The 20,128-nt window shown below is 52.6% G+C and overlaps 1 protein-coding gene across 2 annotated transcripts in view; it reads right to left on the bottom strand.

The window, feature by feature from the left end:
- Positions 1 to 19,749, bottom strand: part of RBPMS (RNA binding protein, mRNA processing factor) — a 153,038-nt gene extending 133,289 nt beyond the window's left edge. For both annotated transcript variants that reach the window (XM_036764657.1, XM_036764658.1), the window contains exon 1: positions 19,239 to 19,749. In XM_036764657.1, the coding sequence (XP_036620552.1) occupies positions 19,239 to 19,328 (90 nt within the window). In that variant the 5' untranslated portion in view covers positions 19,329 to 19,749. The remainder of the gene's footprint in view (positions 1 to 19,238) is intronic.
- Between the last annotated feature and the right edge of the window lie 379 nt (positions 19,750 to 20,128).

The raw sequence follows: 20,128 nt of genomic DNA, 5'->3' as shown, positions 1-20,128 counted from the left end.
GAGACTGGGGCGGTGAATGAAGGCAGAGCCACATCAGCCTCATTTTCAATGCTGCTTAAAATACATCCCACTTCCCCCCTCACCTCCATCCCACCCCACCCAGACCCTTGTGCCCAAGGAGAGGAGGCCAGGGAGCCTCTCTCTTACCAATGAGCCAGGTTTGGGACTGAGGACTATCTCGCTTGGTTTATGAGTCAAAAAACAACAACGTTTAGGGTGCTGGGGAGGTGGGAGGGCACACCTCCAAGCTTCTCTGAACTCACAATAGCACCCTCCCAACAACTGCCTGGGAGTAAACTGAGGCTCAGAAGAGAAGGTCAAAAAGCTAGGAAGGATTATAGCCCTCACCACAGCCTCCTGCCTCCTGGGCAAAACTGTGGCAATTTTTAACGATATGATTGTGTATGTCTGTGACACCCACACAGTCACGCAGGGGCAGAGGCGGAGAGGGACAAACAGAAAGAGAACACTGGGCCAGTCACTTCCCCTCCCAGGCCTTGTTTCCTAATCTGTCAAAGGAAGGGGCTGGATTCAACCTCCCAGCCCTAGATCTATGACCCTATGACTGGATGATTCCTTTCAGCTCTGAAATCATAACCCTACACACACACGAAATCGACAGAGATGGATTTGTAAATAATCAGGTAAAATATCGAGGCTGCACACTGATGCATTGTTGGTGGAGCTGTGAAATGGCACCGCCAGTCTGGAAAGCCATTTGCAAGTATGCAAACCAAGCAGCTGAAATGTTCAGATCTTTTGGCCTAGAGATTATTCCTTCAGGAGGTCTGTATCCATAGAAGCATAAGAAGAGAGTCTCCAAAGACCCCAAAATGTTTACAGGAGCACTTTGTGCAGCAGCAAAGACCTGAAGCCAAAGTCGACATGCCTCGACTGGGGAATGGCTGCAATCGCTCTGGTATAGGAAGGTACCAGACTGGTACTGATCTGTAAGTATGAAGGTGATGAGCACAAAGAACCATGGGGAGCCCTACGGGAATGCAAAGGGAAGCAGGCAACGCCGGGAAATCAACACACGCACCTCAACTGCTCAACAGCGTGAATGGAAAGAAACACCCTCAAAACAGAAAGTGGCAAATTAGGAAGAACAAGCTTGGCCTCCAAGAGCAGAGGCAGAGGACACCCCCCTGCCCCCCACCACCCCTGCAGAGGGCAGAAGCCACAGGCCCAAACACTGCCTGTACCATCAGACCTGCTCCATGTGTCAGGCTCTCGGGGCTGGAGTCTCTTCCTCTCCTTCCTCATCCTCTTTTTACAAAATGTATCTATTATAAGGAATGGTTCTCTGGGAGAAGAGAGGCGAAGGATAGGGGAGAAATCCGAGTGACGTGCATCAACAAAAGATAGCAATAAAATCTTTGGTTTTTAAAGTTGAGATGGCTTTCTATGAGGTGCCAAGCATCCCTGCCAATCACTGCATTCATGCATGCCATACAAGACACCATGCTAGGTGTCATGGCTCTGAGCCCTTCATTTTTTAAAAAAAATTTTTGGAGGGGGGAAGGCAGGGCAATTGGGGTTAAGTGACTTGCTCAAGGTCTCACAGCTAGTAAGTGTGTCAAGGGTCTGAGGCCGGATTTGAACTCAGGTCCTCCTGACTCCAGGGCCGGTGCTTTACTCACTGCACCACCCAGCTGCCCCTGATCCCTTCATTTTCTTCCAAAATGCTGTCTCAGCTCAGTCACACAGAGAAAATCTGTTTCCATGTCCCTAAAGAAGGTGATAAAGCTTGCCCCTTCTTCCCAACTCCCTCCAAGAACACACTTCCCCAACCAAAGGAAAAGTAACAGAGACAAGCCCCCCCGCCCCATCACTAGAGCGAGGGAGGGCGGCAGCCGTTAAGGGCAGAGAACATGCCAGCCCCCCAAAATGACTGACACGATTGTAAAACATCACTTGGGCCTTCTCCGCCATCTTCGTGTCTTCTGCTAAACCAGGGGTAAAACCAAACCCAGAGAGAAGGTGAGGAGACCACCAACCCAATAACAGCCCACTCTAGCCCAGTTAGTTGTCTTGGGCACCCACCAACATCCCCCTCCCACCCAACCAAACCCAGCCAAGGTCTTTAAATTCTAACTTTCTGCACTTCGTGGGCACAAACGTAACAAGGTTCACTCACCACATCAGAAAATGGTGCCACTGAGCGAGACATGGAAATGACCTTCTCACCAGGGGCACAAAACCCAGATGACAAGGAACCTTCATGGGGCCTAACAAAGAAACTGTTTCTACATTCTTCAACATCCTCCTGGACACCTCGTGGATCCGGAAATATGACCGTACTGAAAAAAATTCCCAGGGTCCTGCGAGCAACACAAACTCATGTCAACAACGTTGAAAAAGCTCCTACTGTGCGTTAGGTAGCAGAGATATAGGTCTTACGGAAATAGCACCTGTGCAAGATGGCCGAGTGGGCCAAGCACCAGGGGGAGCCTAGAGAGGAACAAAAGCCAGGAGAGGGGCTGAGGAGAGCTAAGCAGGAACGCGATGGCTGTCTTCCAGTATTCGGGTGGCTTAGCCTTCGTCTACTTGGGCAGAACCAGGAACCTGAGGCCCACCAACTCTTACAGGAGCTACAAGGTGGACAAGATAGCTTAGCCTGGCTTTGCCTGTACCCGGAGGGCAGGACCAGCTAGAAAATACAGACGACACTTTAGGCTCCATATTAGGACCAAGTTACCAATAACCAAGAATCTTCTCAGCGTGGAACATGCTGTCTCATTTCCCCTCATGGCTGGGGACCCGGGGGGAGCAGGATCCTTAAGTGAAAGCCAAAGGCCACTCAACTCCCTGGTGATACTGCAAAGCTGAGAAGATGGTGGCCAAGGGCCCAGCCAGCAGAGACTCAGGGAGCCATGCCTGAGATACTGGGCTGTCTCATCTCAGCCTAGAAGAATTAATGAGTTAATTCTGGTCGGACTCTGGAAATGTGAAGTGCTTGGCCCTGCTGTTATCTTCTCTGCATGGTCCACAGCCTTATATGGTGAGCGGCCTGGGCCGAGGGAAGGAGGGAGGGGCAGGCTCCAGGGGAGGATTCATTCCTCTGTCCCTGGGGTGGCCACGATCTGCTGTTACTGGAGGCATTTTTATTTGGTGTGTCTCTCTCTCTCTGGGGGCCTGTCTCTCTCTATCTTCCCTTCGGATCAGTTCTTTTCCATGCCTCTAATCTCCACAAAAGATTCCCTCCCTGGCTAATTGTATTAACAAGCTGGGCCTTGGAGACACTCACACACAGATTCCGTCACCCTTCAGAAAGAAGGCCTGGGGATTCAGCCTCCTCCCCAGCTTCTGCCAGCCACCAAGCCAGCTGCCCCCTAATCAGGGGCCGTGCCAGGCCTCCCTGGGATCTTTTGGCCCTGGTCTGTGCAGACCCAGCAGGCCGAGCCCAAAAGACAACTAGGCAGCTTGCCTCTAAACAGTGCAATTTCATAGGGACCTCGGGGTGAAGGTGCTCTGCTTGTCTATCATAACCACTCATGATGGTGGCTGGGGAGCCCTAGCTCAGCAAGGGGGATGGAGAGAGAATGCTGGAGTTGGAGTCAGGAAGGCCTGGGTTCAAATCCTCCCATGGCCACTTAGCTGCCTGTGAGACGGTGGACAAGTCATTCCATTTCTCCAAGGCTCAGTAAAACATAGAGGTTGGATTCAGCAACCTAAGTACCTTTAAATCAATGGTCCCATGACCTCTCTGGGCCCTTATTACATATTAACTCATTTGAGTCCAGTGACTTGCTCAGGGTCACACGGCTAGTACAAGCCTGCTAAGGTCCCTTCAATTGCTGACTCTGTAATTTCTCCAGGATCTAAGGTATGGGGGACTCCTTGGCCCTCCCCCATAGCCTCTCCCTGGCCCGGGATGGGGGAGGCACCGACAGGCCCTTGGCCAGCCCCACCTCTGGGATTCTATGCTTAGGGCACAGGAAAGGCCCTTTCCATATGTCCCCGGACAAAAGAGCAACACCGAGAACTCCCGAAGGCTCTGTGAACAATGTGAGGAGAGGTCTGGGCCTGAAAGATGGTGCTGAGAGACCTGGTAAAGGAAGGGCTTGGCAACATGGGAGGATTCAGAGTGGCAACATGTAGCTACACCTTCCCCATGCCTGAGAGGCAGTTCATGCATGGAGTGGACTGTCCGGAAGCTAGAACTTTGCAAAGAGCACAGAGCCTGCCCACAAGGAGCTCCACCAACGCAGGGGGAAGGGGCCTCGGGCCACACTGGGGCAGCCTCCTGACCATTTAGGACATGGCCTCAGAAGTGGCCCAGGTCTCAATTTCCCCATCTGTAGATGAGAAGACTAGCTTGAAGGGTTGTCATCAGGATCATCCAAGACACAGAAAAGCAAGCCGCTACTGTTACGTGTTACCAGTTCTGAAAGTCTTCAAGGCTTGGGCACTAAATCCAGTTTCCTTCACTTCCATTTTCATAGCCTACAAAACCAAGGCGATACGTGCCCACTGCCCTCAAAGAATATGGAGAGAAAGAAGGAAAATCCAGAGAGAGTTAAGGGAAAGCAATTTTGACTGCCCTTGCAAACTGCCTCTGTGATTTCAAATACCAGCACAGCCTGTGTGAAGGAGAGCTTGGCCAGCCCCCAGATATGACCCATTTCCTGGAGGAACCAAGGACCAATGTGGGCAATTCCAGTAGAACAAAAAGAGGGCCCAGAGTTGGTTATAAAGAGATAAGGCCTCTTTAAGATAAGGCCTGCTGCCTCTCTCCATAGGGAGGGTTTTGTTAATTCAAAGAATGGCTGGTTTGGACCAATGAATACATGAGGATTTCCAGACTGGAAAACCTAACCAAGGATCCAGGGATCAGACTCTGTCACAGAAGGAAGAGATGTTGGGTGGGTTATTTCTAGAGCAGTTGGGATTCTTTAGAAAGCTCTAAGAGGCGAGGAGTGTGAATATCCTGATGTCCATTTTATAGATAAGGCAGTTGAGGCAGGATCCCAGACTGACAGAGAGGGGGCCTTAGGGTCAACTGAAGCCAGTGATTCTCAAAGTGCAGTCTCGGGGTCCCCAAGATTCTGCTAGGTCAAAATGATTTCTAATTTATAATGAGAATAAGGCATTTTAATTTCCAGTACAGTAACCATCACTAAACATAACCCACATGAGCCAAAGCTCTCTGGGAGGGGGCCTTGACACCAAATGGTTCTCAAGAGGTGGATCCAGACCAAGCCCTTGATTTTATAGACCAGAGGGTAAGTGGATTGTCCAAAGTCACACAGATCATAAATGTCAAAGCTGGGACTGAATCTCAGGTTCTCTGAGTTCAAATCCCATCCCTAATCTCCAGCCACCACTATCTTTGCTGCCACCTGCTGTAAAACTTCTTGGAGAAGCTGGGAGGGGAGAAGGTGCCATGATGGGAGATCACTGCTCCTCCGTCTCCCCCTCTTCTCCCCTCTTCCTCCCTCTCTCCCTCTCCTCCCCCTCCTCCTCCTTTTCCCTGTTCAGAAAAACCTGCAAATGCAGAACTGCATGTACCAGTCGTCGGAGAGTTCTGGAATGTTCACAAGACCTCCCAACTTGCAGGTTTCTCCATCTCCCACTCACCACCCAGGCATCACTGCTCACCCCCACTCACAAGCACTTCAGAAGAAAAAGTGGTCCAGGCGGCTATGTTGGTGACCGATAGTTTAGTGAGCCTATCTTGCCAGACTGATTTTCCCTCTACTTCCCACTCCTCAACCTCACTCCATGATGAACTCTACACTGAAGCTAGATGGGCTCATTTGCTGTTCCCTATATAGGATACTGGAGCAGCTAGGTCGTGCAATGGTTAGAGCCACCAGGCCTGGAGTGAGGAAAACCAGAGTTCAAATCCAGCTTCAGACACTAGCAGTGTGACCCTGGGCAAGTCACTTAACCCTGTTTGCCTCTGCTTCCTCAGCTGTAAAGTGGATGTGATTACAGTAGACCTATCTAAATGATTCCTCTGCTCACAGCCTGCTGCAGTAGGACCTAAAGGAAGGGCTGGATGGCCCCGGAATGCTCAGAGGAGACTCAGGCCCAGGCGCAGGCTAGAATTGGCTCGCCTCCTAGGCCCTCTTCAGCATCCAACATGCTGGCCTTCCAGCCACCACAGGGATAGAGGGTCGGGCCTGGAGTCAAGAAGACTCAAGTTCAAATATGGCCTCAGACACTTACTAAGTGACCCTGTAACTGCTGACTGCCTTGGTTTCCTCAACTGTAAAATTTGGGTCACAGTAATGACCTTTAAAGCACTTGGCACAGCACCCACACGCAGCACATACGTGCCTAACAAATGCCTGTTCTGCCCCTCCCCGACTCTGCAGAAATGTGTCAGGTGGCCAGGGAAAGAGCTGAGCCAAGATCTGGTCAGGCCAGGGCACGAGGGGAAAGGACAGATGTTTCCAGGCAGGACAGGACCACTCAGAAGCCTCAGCCTTTGGGGAAGGACAATTCTGCCCCCAACTAACATCAGGCCCACAGGCATCATAAACCACTGGAGAACCTGGAGAAATTCCCACCGGGCCTCCCAGCCTAGAGCAGAGATTCCTGCGTGGAGCAGGCAGAAGGACCCAGGTTCAACTCTGGCCAGTGGGCCCTGGGCCCTCTGGAATGTCAATTAGAGCCAGCAGGCAGGATAGCTTCTGAAAGCTTGCAAAGCACCTTAAATGTTCTCTCTCTCATCAGATCCTCAGAGACTGTGAGGGTGGCTCCACTTCATCATTCTATTTTAAAGATAAGAAAACTGGGGGGCAGTGCTTGTCCAAGTCCACACAGTAACTGACTGAGGGAGGCTACTGTGCCACCTTGGTCCATCACTCCATTTCTCTGCTGCACATTCAGATTCTGAACAGGTACTGGGAGCCCATTCCCATATTTAACGGTCCATCCCAGGAAAGCTGAGGTAAGACTTGGAGGAAATGCTCACCCCAGTTTCAGCTCATGCTGCGCTTGTGGTCAGTCCATCAAAACGCAGCGATCTTTTCTCTGAATGGCCACTGTCCAGCTATGCCTCTCCCATTTTACTCTCAAGAAACTGACTTTTTAAAAACAAGCTTAAGGCCTTATGTCTTATCAAATTTCAATTTATTAGCGTAAGTCCACAGACTGAGCCCACTGGGGCCTTTCTGGATCCCAACTGTCAGTGAGCAAGGCAGGGACAAAGAGATCCCAAGCTGACAAGCTGCAAGCTGCAAGCCTCCTGGGGTCCTGAAGAAGGAATTTCCCCTGTCCAGTTTCTCTGCCTCTAACCCCATCCGTTTGGGGCCTTTTTAGGAGCAGACAAGGTCCTGTTCAAAACTGTATTAGAATCTGTAACACAGCGTCAACAAAACCAAGCCATGCCCAACAACCTTCTCTGGAGGGCATTCTGAGAGACACAGGCGTTCTCAACAAAAACCATTCCTGACCCAAGCCTTGGAATCTGTAACAGCCAAAGTCAATTTCTCCTTCACCGAGCCCAGGCTAGGGCTTCTGGAGTCATCCTTGGAATTCCATAGCCCCACCCTCAACCATCAGCTCAACTTCCTTAAAAAACAAAATAAAATATATGGACGGCCTCTATTCTGCTTTAATATACATGAGATCTAAAAATAGGGAGCTACTGAGTGACTCCTGTTTCTATATTTGACCCAAGTATTTTTTCTCCATTGTTACCAGTCTCCACCAATAAGGCCGGATTTCTAATGATCAGAGAGGAGATTGCGGTTCCTACGGATAGGCCTGGCTTCCTTGGAAAAGGAGAGGTTCACAGCAGTCAACCAGCAAGGCTTTGTGGGACCTCCATCGATGTGAGCAAAAGTTAAGAAAGAAAGAAATCCAGGAAGCCTCAGGAGAGGGAAAAACTCTCAACTTGGCGTCAGGAGGCCTAGACGGGAATCTGGCCTCAACACATACCTACCGGCCATGTGACCCTAACCAAGTCACTTCCTCTCTCCCAGAGCTTCATCTTTAAAATAAGGGGGTAGGAGGAAGAGTGGAGAAGGAAGAGGAGAGAACAGTAATAAATAGTTCACATTAAAATGACAAAGAACAAGCCTGGTCCCAAAGATGAGACAGGAAGAGGCATGGCCTTCCTACTGCTTTGCAGAGGCGAGAGGTCCATGGGTGGGCACGCTGCAGATTGTTCCCACTTTTCTCAACGTGCTGATCATCTGTTTTGCTCAGTTTTTGTTGTGTTTTTTCTTTTTGCTTTTTTTCCAAAAAATATTCTTTGTTGCATGGGATGGGGATAGGGAGGAGGAATACTGATGATGTAAAAAGTGAATCAAAGCGGTTTTCCATTTTTTCCATTAACACATATTTATGGAATAAAACAAGCATGTCCATAACACTGTATGATAAAAAACAAAGCATGAGACTGCACCTCTACTGCAGCCAGCTCGCTATTCCTTCCAAACACACGGCAAAACGAGCGTGTAAATTTCCTTTTTTTCTGCCCTCCCCCCACCAAAAGTAAGAGCAGTTTGCAAAGTACCTTACACATGTCATCTGGTCCTCACAAGGACCCAGAGAGGTGGATGCAATTATGATCCCCGTATTACAGATGAGGAAACCGAGGCAGAGAAAGGAAGGGCTGCAGCCGAACACCCTCGGCCATCCTAACCCAGAAGCAGCAGCTAGGGACAAAGCTAGAGGCAGGATGCTCCGGCTACATTCAGGCTACCTCGGGCCCAAAGTCTGCAGGGACCTGCTGCGTGCAAAAAAGGATGCCCCTCCCAAGCTTCCTTCCAGGCTAGTTCTGACCGGGAAAATAAATGGCCACTGGCCACAAGCACTCAGCTGGGAAATTCACGGCAGCCCAGTACTTTCTGGGGGGACAGAGCAGAGACAGAAAAGAAGCAGGCTCTGCCCCCAAGGAAGTTCCACTGAATGAGATGATCGCTCATGTTCTTTCCTCGATGGTCCCTAATCCAGTCCCACCTACTACATGCAGGACACTAGGCTAGAAGTAGGGAGAAGTACGAATTTACGGCCCTGCTGCCCTCAAGGAGCCTCTATTCTGCAGCGAGTCCAAAGAAGGCCCCCATCTATATTATCTGGGGAGAGTGCCTCCAAAGAGAAAAGGGAAATCTGGCCTCTCCATCACTCCAGGCTAGGTTCAAACCTTCCAGAGAAATGGGGCCCAGGAGATGCCCATACCCAAAGGTAGGAAGGTCACCACCAAGGCAGGAAGCAAGCTGGCTGAAAACAGGCCACCCCCAGAGGCTGCCAATTGTGGAAAAAATGCACTGTCTACAGAGATCCAGAAGGAACAGGGGAGCAGGACACTTTCTGTCCCAACCCTTTGGATGAACGTGCACAGTGCAAACAATTTATAAGGAATGGGCCCCAAGCAGCTTTCTGGGGAATCCATTTGTACTTCATTTCTCTGAATATTTTTGACAGTAAATATTAAGAGGTAAAAATAAATTAGAAGATCAGAAATAGTTCCCTTCCCCATTTACTTTTACACTACTTTGTTTTTATTGTTTAAAAAAAAGTTTTTATGTTTCGAGTTTTCACCTATAACCTCAGGGCCCAAACACCATCATTGTGGAGATGAGGAAAGTGAGGTTCACTGCCTCCCCCAGAGTCTCACCAGAAGCAGACCTCAGGGCTGAGACTCAAATGCAGTCACCCTGGCAGGGAGGGAGGCATCTTCCCTGGTACATTTTGTGATGTAGCCTTCCCTACGCACCCCACACAGTGCCCTTCCTTTTCCTTCAGCGCAGGTAGCCAGCCTTCCACTCCGTGGGGAGGGGGGCCAGTAACAGACCACGACTATAGCATTGATGGGACCCTAGAATAGGGGCCCTGTCCCCCAAAATGACCAACATGATCTGTTCTATTTCAAGAACATTTCTTAAGCACCAAGTGTGTGCCAGGCCCTTAGCAGGGGTGTTGGAGAGGCGGGGCTAGCCCAGTGTAGCCAGCCCACTTTGTGGTCCTGGCCCTAACCTGACTGGCAACTGTTCCACTGGCTTAAAAAACATCAATGGGAAGAAATCAAAGGAAGGGACTTCATGAAAGAGGCACCCCCTGCCTACCCGGCCACCTGTCTGGAGTACCAGACGCCAGAGCTGGAGTTCCTGCTTTAACACTCGATGCCTCGAGTGACCCAGGAAAAGCGTTGGCCATTCTGTGGCCCTCAGGTTCCTAAGCTTGGTAAAAATGTGTTACTGAACCAGAAAATTAAAAAAAAGAAAGACCAATTCTCAGTCCAGCTACATACAGAGGTAGACCAATGGGTGCCACACAGAGCCCCAGAAAATGATCAAACTGGGTCTCTGTGACTGCCTGATCGGGACAGACCTTGGACACTCAAGAGCCCAACTGCTGACAGACATGTCTAACTTCACTCCAGAGCATCGATCTTGTGATTGGGGATTTCTGGGCCCTTAAGGGGCGCGAGAGCAGCACTGGCAGAGATGGTGTGCCCGCAACCTCCCAGCTGAGGTCCCCTCCAGTGAGCCTAGGCACAGACAGGGAGAGAAGCCCAGCTGAATGAGGGCTTCCCCTTCCCCTTCCTTGCCTCCCCCTCCAAAAGCCTAAAGGGGGCAGGGACCAGGCTGGGGCTATCTGCATATGGCCTCATCCAACACAAAGGGGTCAGGTATTCAGGAGGAGGACGAAGGAGTCCTTCTTTTGTCCCCTCCCCAGGGTCATTTCCGGCCATTAACTACACCCCAGAACCACCCCCCCCCAACTTCTGAAAGCTCACCATTGATTCTTCTAAGTGGTGTCACAGAGGAGGAGGCTGGCAGGAGGCTCCACCGCCCTGGCTTCCCAAGGCCAGCCACTGCAGGAAAGCTTGTCTAACATTCCCCTCCTAAACAGCAGGAAGTGATAATCCATTCTGCAGGTGAGGAAACTGAAGCAGACCTAACTGATCCACACTAACTGCAAACTGACATTGAGTGCTGAGGGTAGGCACGGCGGCATCATTTGCAGCACCCAACACTGGGAGCCCCACAAGGGATCCCAGCCTTGTAAGTCTGTAATGGCTTGAAGGACCAAAAAGCCGAGGTAACGGGGAGCTGGGGGGAAAGAGGATGTGGGGGAAGACGGCAACAGAATAAGAAGGCCGAGCCAACGTATACACTGGAGCCACTGGAGGGGGAAAGCGAATGGGAATGAAGGGACGGACCACAGAGAGACTGGCACCATCAGGGGGAGGGAAACATCTACTGGAGGAATTGCATGTTGCTGATGGTGAGCACTTAAAAAGCCAGTAAATGGCTCATCCTGACACGGCCAGAGATTTACAATAAAGCATCGAAAGAACACTGCATCTAGGCCAGAACCAATGTTTTATTGAAGCTTATAACCCGGAGTGCACCACCACCCCCAACCCAGCCAAAACAAAAGCCCTCAAAACTTCCGTAGCAGAGGAAATAAAAGAGTCCCAGGGTGGGCGGGCAGCCGGGCAGAAGCTCTGGGCCTGGAGAGCCAAGAGCCACCAAGGTCCCTTTCCAGTCTAACGTTGTTACAATTTTGGAAGTTGGGTCCGACTGCCAATTGTCCAGCCTCTCTCTGAGCCTCGTCTCCTCTCCTGTAAGATGAGATCAGCCCACCCAGTCCCCTTGAAGACTAACCCTTCACTCTCCAATACATGTGGCAAGAGGCATCTGTCATCAGAAATACCTTAACTGGGTCAACAAGCATAAGAAGCACCCACTATGTGCCAGGCACTGTGTGAACTCCTGGTGATACAAAGAAACGCAAAAGCCAATCCCTGACCTCAAGGAGCTCCCAGTCTAATGGAGCAGACAAGACTTACAAACAAGGTAGAGAGCCGATGAACTGCATCCTCAGAGAGGACTGGGAGAGGCTACTTGAAGAAGGACGGATTTCAGCAGAGACCTCAGAGGAGGCAAGAGGTGGGGACCAGGAGGGAGAGCATTCCAGGCACAGGGAAAGCAACCCGAAGATGGACCGAGAGATCCTTCACCATTTAGACCATACAAAGGAGGCTCAAAGACGAGAGAGGAAGATCCCCTCTGTGCCCCAAACCCTACCAAAAGCAGTCCTTTTCTGGGGTAGCAAAGAGCTAGAAGGGAAGGGCCCACGAGGGAGGGAAGGGCTGAACAAACCATCATGTATGGATGGGTTCAACAGGAAATAAAGAAGAGCTGCACGGTGGGATGCCAGGAAGCAGGCAGACCCAGAACGGTGTAGAGGGCAAGGGCAAGCTCACCATCGAGACTGACTTCGGCGCTCGGATTAAAGCAGCATCCAGCTGCGACCCTGGCAGATGGACAGACTGGCCCTGGGCAGAGGTGGTGGTGAACGGATGTGGAACAAGACATACGCTGTCAGACAAGGGCAACATGTGGATGCCTCAACTGCATCTATTTGTTCCAAAGGAAGGTTTGGGGATTTTTAGAAATTGACTTTTATGGAAGAGAGGAAGAGAGAGAGAGAGAGAGAGAGAGAGAGAGAGAAATGAGGGCTGGAGGGGGGAGGGAGGGAGAGAGAGAAAAGGAGAGAGAAGGGAGAGAAGGGGAAGGAGAGACAGAGAGGAGAGAGAGGAGAGAAGGGAGAGGGAAAAGGAGAGGGAGGAAGAGAGAGAGAGAGACAAGGGGAGAGAGAAGGGGAAAGAGAGAGGGACAGAGAGACGAAAGACTCAGAGAGACAGAGGAGAAAGAGGGGAGAGACAGAGAGACACACACACAGGGACAGAGAGAGACAGAGATAGAGAATCAATTGTCTCCACCCCAAAAATGTGAGCTTCCTGGGAATGGAGTGGTCCCACTTTTTGTTTCTAGCTCCTGGCACAATGAAAAGAAAATGCTTGGAAAGGCTGACTCCTTTACCCAACGCCAAAGACGAGGCCCCAAATTCAGAGGCCCGATGATGGAACAGGCCACCCACCTCCTGACAGAAGGGGGTGCAGCCAACGTGCACAATGAGACATACATTTTGAGGATGGGGCCCACGTGTGGCTCTTTCTGCTTGACTGCTTATGAGTTACAAAGAAGACTTTTCTTTTTCTTGGGTGGTGATTATGGAGGGGGCACCTAGCAAGAATGATGACCCCCCAAAGAAGGACTAAAAGAGGGTCACTGAGGCAACTTTCAAAATGCACAGCTGGGAAGGGAAGGAGTTCAGAAGGAAGCACCTGACAAGAAGGCTGGCTCTGAGGGTAACATGTTGGATGTATTAGAATACTTTTAAAAAGAGCAAGCTGTATATAATAGAGATGTGTGGGGTCACATCTCCTCCTCTTCTGTATATGGAAGTGTCCTTTCTTTTTGGTATTCATTAGCTTCAGAATAAAAAGGATTAAAAATAAAACATGCTCTTTGATTGACTGAACGAAACATTTTTTAAAGAAAATAAAGGGAGGGTATGGTGTGGGTCTAGGTCACGGGCAACGTACCAAGGCCCGTTCACTCCCTGGTCCCTTATCTCTGGTCCAGAGCAGGACAGAGGAAGGGGTCCCTGTTTCAAATCTGAGCTATCATACTGACTGGTGGAGTGACCTTGGCCAAGTCTTTGCCTCCCCAGCCTCTGCTTCTCCATCTGATAAACGAAGAGGTTGGCTTATCTGTCCTCTTTCAGCTGCAAGTCCTCTATCTGAGGAGCAGAGGGGATCAGGGACCACCAGTGAGAGTGACAGGAGTGCCCAGCAGGTGGGAGAGAGGGCTGGAGAAAGAGCCATTCAGTCCTTCAGGCTTCTGAGATACTGAGAGAGATGCAGGACCTAAGGACATTTCCCAAAGGTCACAGAGCGGGGAAGACCAATGCTGCCAGATGGTGAGGAACATGATCCCGACCCCACCTCCAGGCTCCCTGCAGATCTAGAGAACCAAAACTAGAACTAGTTTCCAACAGCAATAGATTGGGCATCCAAGGACCTGGGTTCGAATGCCACATCTGATACTTAGTCCATCCTCATCTGTCAAATGAGGCGTTGGCCTAGGTAAGGAATACAGCGCTGTCACCCCCACTTTACAGCTGAACCCCCAGGGAAGGGTAAGGATCAGTTCAGGGGCTCACACCCAAGACCTCTGACTTCACACACAGCCCCCCTTGACAACAGCCTGCTTTAAGGAGCTGTCTGCGGCTGGCCGTGGCCCAGAGTCATGCAGCCAGCATGGATGGGGGCGGGGTCTTCCTAGCTCAGAAGCCTGCCACCTCTCTACCATCCACTACTCTAAATGCACGCTGCGCCTAGTGAACCCTAAAAATGCCGAGGACCCAGAACCAGGCGAAGGAGGAAACAGGGTTCTAGGACAGGGAAGGCTTCCACGGGGGGGGGGGGGGGGGGGGGGGCGGCGCTGAGGTACGTGGGGGGAGCAGCAGCCTTGGGGAGGCACCCGGGGCTGGCCTTGATTCACTTGACAACAGGGAGCCATTGAGGGTTTCTGAGGAGTAGAGGGCTGTGTTCAAAGACGGTTTTAAGAAGACCTGGCATGGTGAAGTGGAAAGCGTGCTGGATTTGGTGTCGAATCCTCAGCTATCTGACTGAAGACAAGATGTCCCATCTGTCCATGCCTCAGTTGTCTTCTCTGCACAGAGGCAGGGGCCGGTCAGGCTTCATTTATCAGTGCAGACGTGCAGTCACAAAGGCTCCAGCACACATGGTGAACTTAAAACAACAGTGATCACAGTGCCCATTTAGTGCCTAAGGGTCTGCAAAGTGCTTTGAAGCGGGTGAGGAAACCAAGGCTCCAAGGTGAAGTGACTGGCCCAAGGTCACAGTCAGTGTCTGCGGCAGAATCCAAACTCAGATCTTACTGGCTGCAACTCCAGCCTTCTATTACCCAGCTGCCTAATGACTGGGAAAAGACAGAGGGGGACAAGGCCATCCCTGTCAGGGCCCACCCTGCCACCACCACCCCCATGCCTAGGCTGTTCCATTGTTCTGAAACCACATGGGCTTAACAGAGAGCTCCCAGGCTGAATTCCTTCTCCCTGGGCCAAGCTGGGGGAGACACCTGCCTGTGGCGTTCACACAAGCTCCATGCCTGGCACCACCGGCCTCAGTGAAATCATAGCATATCATACCTCTATCGTGAGCCAGAGACGCCCACTGTTGGCCCACCCTGACTCTAGCCAGTCAGCCCCCCAAAAGGCCCTTGTCCCCAGAAGGCTGGGACACATAGTGTCTTTACAGAGGTCTGAGAAAATCCTTCAGCCCTCCTGTACTCCCTGGGGAAGTGGCTTCAGCCTTCTGGAGGTATTTGAGGGAAACCAAGTCAGGCTCTCCTCCAAAGCCCCAGCACCAAAGACTTCAAACACCAGCTCTGCTACGTGCCCTGTGATTTGAGGCAGACTTCACCAGGCTCTGTTAGGGTACAAAAGTGCGGTGTGGTTTCCCACCTTCACGCTTTGCCCAATCCATCCGGGCTGAGAGCCCAATGCTCAGAAGAGCTCAGAGAGGCTAGGGTGTATGTGGCATGTGGCCCTGGGGCCCAGAAACTAGTTACACCTTCAGTATTCTTGCAAACACCCCCAAAAGCCATCTTCTTAAAGAGAACCAAGTGCTAGGAACCTGTATCTGCCACGGAGAACTATGGAATGGGACCAGAGGAGTACCACGGTCTTTGCCCACGGGGTCTCTAAATTAGCCAGGGTCAAAACAGTGTTCTAATTTACCAGGAGTGATAAAGACATAAAACACCAGTGAGAAATATCTGTTGTACAACGTTCCAGAAAAAAAAAAATGTTCCCCTTAAAAATTCAGCCTTATCGGCTGACCCAAAAATGGCATGGAGAGCCCCCAGCTCTAGCCTGGTAGGATGAAGAGCACGGCTTCCAAATCCCTTTGGGGACACAGAACCCTTGGGAGCCCCTTCTCAGGACTGTGTTTGTAAATGCGTGAAGTCATGCTTATCATAATCATATTAGGGTTATATCATATTAAAATAAGCTCCTAATTAGAACTTAGTGATCTGCTGACTGCAGAAGATTAGAAAGAAAACCAATTATACTGAAATAAATTACACACATACACATGCATATGTTTACAAGTTCCCAGCCCCCAGGTTAAGAGCTTGGGCTCGATAATGACCAGTGGCTCAGAGACTGGGGTGACTTCCTTGGGACTTTTATATCACTAACAAACTTCCAGAGTCCACCATTGGCCTGATAACAATCCTAAGGGCTTCTCAATGAAGAGGTGAGGGGGCCATGTTCGGGGGCATTCTGCTGCCCTCGGACAAAAACAGGAGGAGGCAAAGGGAAAGAAGTTCCACAAAGAGTTTTACAGCAACTTCCAAGAGGATCCTGCCAAACACTGGCTCCTAACTCATTACTGTGGATAAGATTCAGATTTGTTAGCCATTGTGGTGTCACAGACCAAGACACTGAGACCAACAGACACAGACAGACAGACACACACACACTCGAGCGGGCACACACACACACACACCACCACCACCACCACCACCCCACCCCACCCCCGCCCCGGGCTACTGGTGTCCAAGAGATTTGCAGCCTCTCCCTCCCCTCGTACAGGCTTAAAATAAAACTAATTCTTTCCCCTTAGAATCTGAGTACAACGTCCAAAGCAAAATACAACCTGGCCTGGTTCAAGTCATGAGAAACCTCAGACCCTCAGAGCAGCAAGCCCTTAGTAGTTATTTTGACCCTACTGAAACCTGCTAAATTTCCCAGCATCTCTACTTCCCAATCCCCATCCCATGGCTTGGAATTCCCAAAAAGTACATGAACTCTGGGCCACTGGAATAGTGGCTCAAAAAACCCAGGTCCTTTTATACACAAGACATGAAGCCATTAGGGTGTCCCACTATCAAATCCACCACTGCCCCCCCAGGCAAAGACACTGGCCGCCCCACCACTAAATGGAAATTTGTGTGTCATCTATTTAGTCCTGGACACTCCTGAGTATGTGTCAAGCTGAAGGAGAGGGTGCTGGTGCCCTCCCCAAAGCAGCCAGGGTAGAGAGCAGCATCGGCACCAACGGGGCACCAGCAGGACTCAGATTGGGGCCACCACTTCTTGAGGTCACATTTCCGCAGAAAGGACGCCTGGGCGGATTTGCTAACAGTAATTCGGTCCCCATAACCCCAGTGGAGGCTGAACTGGCCTGGATTAGATCTGGTGAAGCCTATGGACTCTTTCTCAGAACAATGGTTTGAAATGCATAAAATAAAAATAAGCAGGATTTCAAAGGAAACTAATTATCTTGAAATTAAGTTATCAAAATTTAAAAAAAAGCTCCTCTGGACTAAGAAGCTATGCTTGGTCTAGCTGGTGGAAGGCAGCTTTAATTCCATGGTGCTCAATGAGTTCTGTGGTGAACAAACATTTATTCCTAAGCAGAGAAAACTGTAATATACTCCCTTTACTTTAGAAAGGTTTAGTAAACCCCGACCCCCAGCCCCCAGGGCAGTGGTCATGCTGGGATATGGGGACAGATGCATCCATGAGTTTGGGGGTCTAAATTTCCCCCCCCTTTCTTCAAGGTTTTTGCAGTTCAAGGGAGATTGTGGGAGAGAAGGGAATAAAAATCCCCCCCCCCCAATAAATATTATTGAAGGACTTTGCTTTCAGGAAATCAAAGGCTCGGGACTCTTTGCCTGAGCATTTTCCCTCTCAGCTACAAGGGCCCTCAGGCCACTGGTTTGACTCTAAACCTGGGGTTCTTCACACGGGATCCACGGACCCCACAGAAGAGCTAGAGAGACTTAGAGGGTCCAGAAACTCTTTATTTTCACTAACCTTTGGTTTCCACTTAATACTTTTATTTTATGAATTCCAACAACTAACTCTGCAAATGGGCTTCATCACATGACCTATGGGGTCCAGTCTGACACCAAAAAGGGTTCAGAAAACCTGATCCGGTCCAGCTTATTCTTAGAACCGACCCAGCTGACATTTTCAGGGGACAGAGCCGGCCCAAAAAGTAGGGAGGTATTATTCAACGTCCTGGGGAGGAAACTTTGTGTCAAGACGGCTTATATTGCTGTTTTAGAGGAAAGGGTTATTGAAGTAACTTTTGTTAAAGAGAAAAGCACCTGGGGACAGGTGGGAGGGGGATTTGATGTCCTAGCCCAAGGGGGGACAGAGTCATCCACCATCACCACCAGCCTCCCCCACCCCCAAGATGAAACCTCCAGAATGCCAGGCCTTAGAAAAAATACAGGGGGAGGGGAAGGCAGGAAGAGGGGAGAGGGCAGGGCACCATTCTCTCGGGATCTCCAAGCACAATACAACCTCCCCAAGGCTGAGGATCTTCAGTGGCCAGCCTCGAGGCCTTACGTGGTGAGACAGAGCTCACATTTACCAACGAAGCCTCACACACAGCCCTGAGTTAGTCCTTCCGGGGTGTACTAAGGCCCCTTAGCTAAAAGTATAGTCTGACTCAGTCCCGTCTATCCATCCGAAGAATGCATCTCCAACTAAGCTTACTTATTCAGCGCCTATGTACACAAGGCTCTGCTGGGATGCGAGCGGGCAGGAAGGCTGAGAAAGGCACCAGGACGCTAAGGCAAGGGCGCACAGTCTCCCCGAGGCTGGGGCCACGCACCGCTCTCCAGGCTTCCTGTCCACTCTGCAGCCCAGGAGCGAGGTCCGCGTCCGGGGAGCCCCGGGGCAGCTCTCGGAGCGCCGCAGGCCAGCCACTCGTGGGGGCCCGCGTCCAGGTTACACTGTTTCCAAGTTATTGCGGAAATGCAGGCTCCGGCTGCGGGTCAGAGCTTTCCCACGTGCGGCGTCCTGATGCCCGGCCCGCACCCGCCCAGCACCGGCACTTCCCCAGCCCTTGGCCCAGACAGGGGCCGGCAGGAATGTACCTAATGAGTTATCTATTAATCTCCAAGTGCGGCTGGGGGCGGGGGGGGGCGGGGAAGGAGGGACGCTCGGCTCCCAGCTCGGCCACCTCACCCGCCCGGGGCCCCGCTGCCTCTCTGCCAGGGTGGGACAGGCACGCACACACACACCCCGACGGAAATGAGCCTGGGGGACGGCAGGACGACTGATAGGGGTCGCCGCACGTTCGGGCTGGCCGGCCAAGGCCCGCGAGGGGCGGCGGCCGGGGCGATCTCCCCCAGCCCCAGACCGGCCCGGGTCCGGGTGGGGGTCCACAGCAGGGCCCGCCCGCCGGTCCGTTCGTCGTGGCCCCGACTCCCTCCCTTGCCCGTCCCATCGGTCCCGGGCGCCCCGTCCCATCCGTGGCTGCTCCAGCTAGCCCCAGACCGTCCAGGTGCTAGAGGAGCGCCCCGCCCCAGCCGGCTCGGTCCTCCCTCCGACCGTCAGTCCAGGGGCGCGCTCGCGTCCTTCCGTACCTCTTCCTCCGGGAGGCCGCTGTCGCTCGGGCTGGGCTCCTTGTCGCTGCTGCCCCCGCCGCCTTTGGCGCTGCTGCTGCTGCTGTTCATGGTCCCGGGGGGCCCCGGCCGGCCGTGCGCGAGGGCGTCTGGGTGCGGGGCCCGGAGCTCGCCCCCCGACGGCCGTCCCCGCTCGCCTGGTCCCGTCTGGCCCGCCGGCCGGCCGCCCGACCGTCCGGCCGCCGGCCCGCACACGCAGAGGGGCCGCCGCGGAGTACGGACCTGGACGCGGGGCGAGAGAGAGGGAGGGAGGGCCGGGATCCGGGAGGTGCGCGCCCCGCGGGGCCGGTGGGGGCCGGTGATCGCAGCCCCGAGGGCGGGGAGGGACGCCGCGCGGGGCTCCTGGAGCTGGTTCCTCCTCGTCCTCCTCCTCCTCCTCCTCTTCCTCCGCCGCCGCCGCCGGGACTGGGAGAGGCGGCTGTGGCCGGCCCGTGTGCGCCAGCCCCGAGAAGTGGGAGAGTGTGAGCCTCCCGCCCCCCAAGGCCGCTGCCGCCGCCGCTGCGGCCGCGTCCGCGTCGTCGCGTCCCACCCCCAGCCAGCGCCCCTCCCCCTCCCGGCGGCCCCTCCCCCTCCCGCCCTCCGGGGCCGCTGCCCGAGGGGAAAGGACCGGAAAGTCCGAGGCCCGGCCCCCGCGGCCGCCCAGACGGGGAGGGGCCTGGGGGCCCGGGATCCGAGAGTGCCTCGACGCAGAGGCCCCCACCCCACGGCATCCACGAGGTGGGGACTGGGCCAAAGGCACCTGGGCGCACTCCTCCAGTGCGTGGGGTTCCCGGGCCGGTGGGGACCTACGCTGCCATGGCCCGAGTCAGTTCAGTCCAAGGCAGCCCGTACTTGGGAGCTCAACTGGGCTC

The sequence above is a fragment of the Trichosurus vulpecula genome, chromosome 6 (genome assembly GCF_011100635.1).
Source record: "Trichosurus vulpecula isolate mTriVul1 chromosome 6, mTriVul1.pri, whole genome shotgun sequence".
Classification (NCBI taxonomy): domain Eukaryota; kingdom Metazoa; phylum Chordata; class Mammalia; order Diprotodontia; family Phalangeridae; genus Trichosurus; species Trichosurus vulpecula.
Note: the sequence above shows the minus strand (reverse complement) of the source record. Positions and strands in the feature narration are given on the sequence as shown.